The sequence below is a fragment of the Bactrocera neohumeralis genome, unplaced genomic scaffold, assembly GCF_024586455.1.
Source record: "Bactrocera neohumeralis isolate Rockhampton unplaced genomic scaffold, APGP_CSIRO_Bneo_wtdbg2-racon-allhic-juicebox.fasta_v2 ctg5317, whole genome shotgun sequence".
Classification (NCBI taxonomy): Eukaryota; Metazoa; Arthropoda; class Insecta; order Diptera; family Tephritidae; genus Bactrocera; species Bactrocera neohumeralis.
In genome coordinates this window covers 1-7,748 of record NW_026092256.1, presented here as the reverse complement: position 1 = coordinate 7,748, position 7,748 = coordinate 1, and the positions used below count along the sequence as shown (strand labels likewise).

The following is a 7,748-nucleotide window of genomic DNA, read 5'->3' as shown; positions in this document are numbered from 1 at the left end:
CACCTCCGACTCGCGGCGTGGAGCGGCGGCGAACAAAGAGAGAGACGGCAATGCTGCCGAGAGAGCAAAGGGCCGCGGCCGAGTGCAAATGGAATGGCCACGTCACACTGTGCAGGATCCCGTCAATTTCAACCACCAGCCGTCGCTGACGTGGCGCGTCGCCCTCGCCTCCTCCTCCTCGGACACAGACGAAAAAGAAAGAGGCGAGCAGGAAAAAGCGTGGATGCTGCAGCGTTTGTAATTCGCGACCGCCTCCGTCGTGACCGTGTCAGGCCCCACCGAAAAAAAAAACGAAATCGCCTTCAGTGCCCGTTTCGCTCTCCGCTTGCGGCCGACGCTCGTTGGCGTGCGTCTCGTGACGGTTTCCCTCCCGAAGACCGCCTTGCTTTGCTAGCGCAGACACATTGTAAGAAGCTCTCAAGACAATTTCCATTCGTCTCTAATGCTCTTTCTAAGTGTTTCAAAAAAAAATATATATATAACGGCAGCGAATTGCGGTTGTACTCAGACTCTGTTGATCAAAAACACTAGCAGGCAACCAAAATATAAAAAAAAAAAAATGGAAGACTGATTCCCTGAACGTCACACACACACACACACACGTAAACGAAAAAAAAAGAACGACGCTGCTATTGCAAACGTCCAATTTCCATTCTTCCTGGCCCAATGAGAGAAAAAAAAAAAAAGAGAGAAAGAGCGAAAAAAAAAAAAAATATGTGTAAAAGGAGAAAAAGATAAGAAGGATGAGGAAGAAGATAAAAACTGAGCGGACAGCAACACAAACCAAAAACCACACGCTAACAAGGCCCGTGGTGTAAGCCAAAGACGACGAGAAAAAAAGAGGAAAAGATAAAAGAAAAGAGAGAAGAAAGAGGAGAACGTTGCAAATAGCCTTCTTTTTTTTTTCTTTTGAAAGCTCAATTCCTTGCGTTCACCTCTTTTCTTTCCTACTCCACATAACCATCCTGGGCAGTCGTCTCTCTCTCCCTCTCTCTCTCTCTCTCTCGCTTCGCACGTAGGCCGCGGCTTACATCTCTGCCCTCGTTATTTTGACATCAAACGGCTCATCCTCCTGTTGATGTTGGTCTCTTTTTGTTGTTTGTTTTTTGTTTGGAGAGAGAGAAAGAGAGAAAGGGAGTACTGTGAACACGATAATTGAAATAGGAGGAGAAAGACACCTCCTTACAAAAGAGAGAGAGAGTGAGTGTGTGTGTGTGTGTATGTGTGCGTAGGTGTGTGAAAGAGCGAAAAAAAATACGTAGACTCTCGCTCGTCTACACATCATCCGTTTTTTTTTGGCTAACGATCGCAGGCACAACAACAACAACTAGCAAAAGAGAAGAGAAAAAAAAACAACGGGTAAAAGGCAAGCTCAACGTTCCTCTTTGAACTGTCGAATACGCCGTTTCTACACCTCGTGGCTGCCACCGCCGCCGCTGCTCTCCTTCCCCGAGATGCTCCCGCTGGCGCTCTGGGTCGAGGAAGTATCCCTGCTCTCTGTCTTTCTTCTCCGCCCGCTGCTGCCTCAGCTCCTCCTCGCTGGTCGTGATCATGCGCAAGTACTCCTGCCGCTTGTTGTCGTCGCGGGAAAGTTCAAAGAGGTGGTACTCCTCCGCATCGCCCACTCGCGTAAGTGCGCGCCAGTAATCATTCCAAGGTGGTTCAGTCCGCAGCGAAGCAGACGCCGATAACCAGCCTCGCATTGCGGCTCGTGTGTCCGCGTCTCGACCTCTCGCCTCGCCTCCATGCAATAAAAGAGCTCCTCGCGTGGAGTACGGCAGTTCACATGGACCGCCGCGCTGGCTAGCAACGCCTCCTGATTTTTTTGCGCGCTCATGCAGGCAACATAGCGCGTGTGTGTCGATCGACACATCTTTTCATTGACTTTGTTCTTTGTGTTCACCTCGTAGCCCCTCCGCCACCGCTGCCGCTGCCGTCTGAGATCAAATTTTTTCCTTCAAACAAGTTGTGTACGCATCTAATTCCTGGTGGCAGACGTAGGCGTTCAAATTCTGCCGCAGCATGTGCTGGTTGTAGGCCTCCTCCTGCGCGGGATCTTTGTCGGCCCCGCGGGCTGCGATCTCAGCATTCTGCTCCGTCTTCCACTGCTGAAAGAGGTCTTGAGAGAACTGGGAGTTCCGCCCCGGCGGAGAGGGTGTTGAAGCGGTCGCCCATTACTACACTTTTTTTGTTGTTGTTGTTGTTTCTCCTTCTAAATGAAGTTTCCCTTTTTTTTTGGCAATTGTCAAGCGTTGAAAGAAGGGGGAAAAAAAACGTCGTCTTTCGTGTTCTTTTTTTTTTCTTTCTTTCCCTTTCTCCCTTCCCGCCTACGCGCAAAAGGAGCGCAACATACAAACCAAAAAGAAAAAAAGAAAAAAAAAAAAGAAGCAGAAACGCAAGTATCACGTCTCCCACGCTACTCACGTTTTTCTTTTTCTCTTCTCTCTCTTCCTTTTTTTTTCTCTCTCTCTCTTATTATCACAACAGAGGGGGAAAAAAAAGGCATTCAATCGTTGACAACTGCAGAAGTGTACCGGAGCAAAGGGATGTAAAGGCCCTGTCCCGTCCATCTTTCTTTTTTTTTCTTGTTACTTCGTTTAGCCTTTTTTATCGTCTCCCCTTTTTTCCAAGAAAAAAAGGAAAACGGGAAAGAGAAGCGACTGAGCTGTTGTAGCGTTCTCTTCTTCTTCGGTTGGTGTTGCTGTTGCGTTTTTTTTTTTTTTTTTGAGTATAAAATGACAAAATGAGTATGTTGTGAAAAATAGGTTTTTAAAGGTGTAATTGGTTCGAAAAAAGGAGAAAAGGGGGGAGTACCACCACCTTTCTTCTTCTTTGTCTGCTTTGCTTTTCATTTTTTTCTTCTTTGTCTTTTTGTGTGTGTTTTTTTTTTAATTATCTTCTTCCTTCTTGCGGCCAGTTCAAGTTTTTTTTTGTTGTTGTTGTGTCCTCTCAGTGTCTTGGCGTTCTTCACTCCTTCTAGCTCCTCCGTTCCTTCTCCTCCTCTTCTGCATGAGGCGATGGGTGAACCAAAGGGGGAAGAGGAGGAGGAACAAAGAAGAAAAGAGAGAGAGCGCCTTGTTGGAAAGCGAAGAAAGGGGGGGGGCAAGTTCAAGAGGGGCGAAGGAAAAAAAAAAAGCTTCTCGATTATTAAAAAAAACCCACAAAAAGAGGAGTTCTTTAATTGTCTCCGCGGGACCCACAACCCCGCTACATGTTGCCAGCTCACCGCTTCTACCGTTCCTGCTGTTGCGGTTGTCCGGGTGAGAAGCGCGGTAGACAAAGTGGAGGCGCATGTTTACCATCAGAGACTCCTCTCTCTCCCCTTTAGCACCACTCACCACTGCCTCCTCCTCCTCCCCCTTCCTTTCGTCAACAGAGCTGCATATGAATGCGCGTGTACGAAGAGAGAGAGAGAGAGAGAAGGGAGAAAAGAGGTGGAGAAGGGAGAAGAGTGGAGAGGGGGAGAGGGAGGAGAGAGGGTGAGAAGACTTCGCCAACTAAAACAAAAAAAACGAAGAACTGTTTCTTTTTTTCGATGGAGACAAGAGGAGAAAAAGCGCTCGCTGGCGTAGACGTTGAAGGGAATCATGAAAAGGAGAGCGAGGCAGACGCTGAGGAGGCAGGGCCTGGGACTGACTAGTGCGAGGAGAGAAAGCTGCGGGAAGAAACGGAGAAGAAAAAAAGAGAGACAAAGTCGCATAGAACAACAAAAACAAAAAAAAAAAGAAGAGAAAAAAGAGAAAAGGTGAAGAGGAAAGAAGCAGACAGAAGGCGTCTGCAAAACTTACCCACATCGGCCATCCTCTTTTTTCTTTCGTCCACTTTTTTTAGGTTTATTTGATTTAGTTCTAGCGCGGCAAAGAGAGAAGAAAAGAAAAGAAAAGGAAAGAAGCGCTCCACACAAAAAAAGCTTTTTGAGGGGGGTCTCTTTTTTCTTCTTTTTAATGGCTTGCCATTGTCTCTCTCACCGTTTTTAGTTCCTGCGGGGAGCCTGGGCCTTCTTGCCCTGGGGCTTCGCGCCCTTCTGCGCGGTGGGCTTGGCGGCCTTGGCGCCCTGTTTCGGCTTCACGGCGGGGGCAGCGACAGGCTTCGCGCCCTTCGCGCCCTTCTTGCCAGCAGCAGCGGGGGCAGCGCCCTTCACACCCTTCTTGCCAGCGGCGACCTTCTTCTTCTTGTGTGTCTTCGGCTTCGCGGACTTGATGCGGATGATGCCACGGTCAATCGCGAGGTGGTTGATCGCGTGGTCCGCGATGCCCTGGGAGCGGATGAAGCCGGAGATGCAGAAGGTGGTCGTGGTGCCATCCGTCACGCCCTCCGCGTCCACGTTCGCAATGGCGATCTGCACGGAGCTGTAGTCATTGCTGGCGATCAGCGTGTTGGTCGCGTGGCACTTGCGGGGAATGTAGAGATCCACATTCACGCCCTCCTCGTTGTAGGTACCGATGGTGGCCATGTTTTGCGTGTGTGCGGTGGGTGGGTGGGGAAGAAGTAAAAGCAGGAAAGCAGTCGGTGAATACACCTTTTTTGTTTGTTTTGTTTGAGATTTAGTTTAGAATGGGTGGAAAAAAAAAGTAGAAAAAACAAGAAAAAAAGGAAAGGATGTGGGAGCAAAGAAAGAAAAAGAAAGAGTGAAGTGAAAAAGCGAAGGTTGGAGAAGTCGTGGCAGAATTGAAAAAGGCAGAGGTCGTAGACAGGTGGATGGAAAGAAATCGAGGTCTGCATATTCCTCCCTCCTCCCTCTCTCTCTCCTTCATCTGTCGATCAAAACAAATGAAAGAGCGGAGAACAGGCAACGCAGTCTGTGGTGGAGGTCAGGGAGGGGGACGTCAGAGGAAATGGTAAAAGGAGCCCGTTCTCACACCACGCTCTGTGTGTGTGTGTGTGTGGTTGTGGATAGGTGTGTGCGTTTTGTTCGTCATTAAAAAGTAAAAAGAAAAAAAAAACAAAACAAAGTGAACTGTTCGGTCAACGTTCCATCCCATTCTCTCGCTCCTGTTCATTTCGGCGTGTGACCATTGAGCGGGTAAGTCGCTCTCTCACTCACCGGCTGTGCGTTGCATTTTTCTTTTTGCAAGCGCCGCACGCAGAGGTAAAACAGCAGCGAAGGGACGAAGTCGGCAGACAAAAAAGAAGGTGCCTCCCATTGTCTCTCACCGTTTTTTTAGTTCCTGCGGGGAGCCTGGGCCTTCTTGCCCTGAGGCTTCGCGCCCTTCTGCGCGGTGGGCTTGGCGGCCTTGGCGCCCTGTTTCGGCTTCGCCGCAGCGACGGCTTCGCGCCCTTCGCGCCCTTCTTGCCAGCAGCAGCGGGGGCAGCGCCCTTCGCACCCTTCTTGCCAGCGGCGGCGGCTTCTTCTTCTTGTGTGTCTTCGGCTTCGCGGACTTGATGCGGATGATGCCGTGGTCAATCGCGAGGGTGGTTGATCGCGTGGTCCGCGATGCCCTGGGAGCGGATGAAGCCGGAGATGCAGAAGGTGGTCGTGGTGCCATCCGTCACGCCCTCCGCGTCCACGTTGGCGATCGCGATCTGCACGGAGCTGTAGTCATTGCTGGCGATCAGCGTGTTGGTCGCGGGCACTTGCGGGGAATGTAGAGATCCACATTCACGCCCTCCTCGTTGTAGGTACCGATGGTGGCCATGTTTTGCGTGTGTGCGGTGGGTGGAAAAGAATTAGAGGAACAGAACTTTTGTTTGTTTTTGAAACGACAAAAAAAATACAAAAAACGGTGAAGCAAAGCGAACAGAAGGAGGGGAGAGCGATTGAGAGAGAGAGAGAAAGAGAGATTGGGTGAGTGCGGGGAGAGAGAGGTTTGGAATAACCGCAAGGAAGCTCACGTTAAGGAACTGTTTCAGTTCATATCATTCTTTTTCTTTCTTCCTCTTTTCTCTTCTTCCGTCGACCATATGAGTTTTTTGTTGTTGTTCGTTTTTTTCTCTTCTTTTGATCGCAAAGAGGATGTCGAATCATGGCAGCAAAGGCAGCAAATTGTCTTTCCTTTTGTTCTTTCCTCTTCTCCCTTCTCCTTTTTTGGGATGCTGATGAGTGAGTGAGGCTCCTGGTCAGCGAGTTTGGAGGAAGGGAAACAAAAAGGGAGAAGAAAAGGGGGAAGGGAGAGGATAGAGGCATGGAGTGCTACAATAGAAGAGAGAGAACAAAAATGGGAAAGCAAACGAGGGAACAAGATGTAAAAGCAGCAAACGGGGGGGAATAAGAAGAAAAGGTAAGCGCACGCAGGAAAAATGCTTAAAAAAAGAAACGCAAAAGTCAAAAAATGGTGGTCGAATGGTATTGTATCCTTTCTCTACCACGAAAGGGGAGATGTGGGAAACGAAAGAAGAAAACAAAAAGAAGAGTCGCGAACAGAAACAGTACGAGGGAAAGCGCACGATACTGCCGCCAGGGCAAAAGGTTCGCTAGTTTTGACTCTTCTTCGTCCTCATCCTTTTTTTTCAAAGATACCCTTTCGGAAGGAGGTCGACCTAGACGGTACACAAAACAGGTTGGAGGAGAGAGAGAAAGCGAGAAAAAAAAAGAAGAGAAAAAAGAATAAAAAGTTCAAGTATCGGTGAGAGAAAGGCCGTCACCGGAGCTGCTTGGGAGCAAAGAATGTGAGTGGTGGAAAACAAAAAAGAGAAGGTGCAGGGCAATCGTCCAGTAACCCAGCCGGAAAGCAAATCGAAAGCGGAGCTAGAGACCGCACGAACAAATGAGCCGATGCAGAAAAAAAAAAGGGGAAAAAAAAGGAAAAGGAAGTCTTCCCCTCCTCTCACTTCCTTTCCATCGGTGTTTAGTGGTGTTTCTTTTGTTGTCCTTTCCCCTTCTTCTTCTTCTTCTTCTTCTCTCTCTCTTACCTTCTCTACTCTCACGGGTCCTTCGGTGCCCCCAACTGTTTCATCAAGTCATCCAAGTTGAAGTCCGGCGGCGGCGGCGGTGCAGCCACATTCGCATCGCTCGCATCTTGCTTGAAGAAGTAACTCGAGGCCGGTGAAGGAGAAGCGCTGCTCTTGCTTCCTTCTCCCGTTTGCTGAGGCGGCAAGGGATGCCCATGACCGCGTCTGAGCCGTCTCTCCCTCTCTCGCTGCTATTCTGTTTGTCGCCACCGCTGCTGGTCTTGGAGCCAAAAGTGCTGGTGGACGCTCCGTGTCTGCCAAGCCGGGCAGCGCTGCCTGCAGACCACCGCCTTGGCTGGGCTTGTCCAGCAGCCCTGTCTCTCTGCCACCTGCAGCAGCAGCTCCGCCCGTTCGTAGTACACCTCCCACGCGGCTGCGGATTTGGCAGAGAAACGCGCGGCGGGTGTTGAGGTCGTCCATGTTCGCAGCGTTGTTGGATGCGGTGGAGATGATGATTTCAATGGCCGTTGCATAGTACTTTGCCGCTGAGAGAGGATTGCCGCTGGACGTCTCCTCGCCCCGGGCAAGCTCGATGAGCTGCCAGCGTACTGGATGGATTGAAGGTCGCTGGTCATACTTGTTCTTCTTCTTCCTTCACACGCTTTCTGTGTGTGTGGGGGGGGGGGGGGTGAGTGTAATGATTGTTCTCCCAAAAAAAGAAGGCTAAAGGGGGAAAAAAGTCAAAGCAAAAAAAAAAATGACGTCACAAAAAAAAAGAGTGAAAGCAAAAGGGAAAGAAGAAAAACAAAGTTTTTTTCTGGGGGTAGTGCGAGGTGTCGTGGGTCCACCCCCGCACGTACGTAGAAGAGCGCAAAGAAGAAAAGAAAGAGGAAGGAGAGAGAAAAGAGGAAAGTGAGACG

At 49.6% G+C, this 7,748-nt stretch overlaps 1 protein-coding gene and 1 pseudogene across 1 annotated transcript; both read right to left on the bottom strand.

The window, feature by feature from the left end:
• Positions 1-3,973: 3,973 nt before the first annotated feature.
• On the bottom strand, positions 3,974-4,453 carry LOC126767308 (histone H1.5-like). The gene has a single exon (XM_050484859.1). The coding sequence runs from the start codon at positions 4,451-4,453 to the stop codon at positions 3,974-3,976; it is 480 nt and encodes a 159-aa protein (XP_050340816.1).
• Positions 4,454-5,161: 708 nt separating this feature from the next.
• On the bottom strand, positions 5,162-5,636 carry LOC126767307 (uncharacterized; annotated as a pseudogene).
• Positions 5,637-7,748: the final 2,112 nt, after the last annotated feature.

Coding starts and splice junctions, on each gene's coding strand:
- LOC126767308 (XM_050484859.1), bottom strand. CDS start 4,453: ATGGCCACCATCGGTACCTACAACGAGGAGGGCGTGAATGTGGATCTC.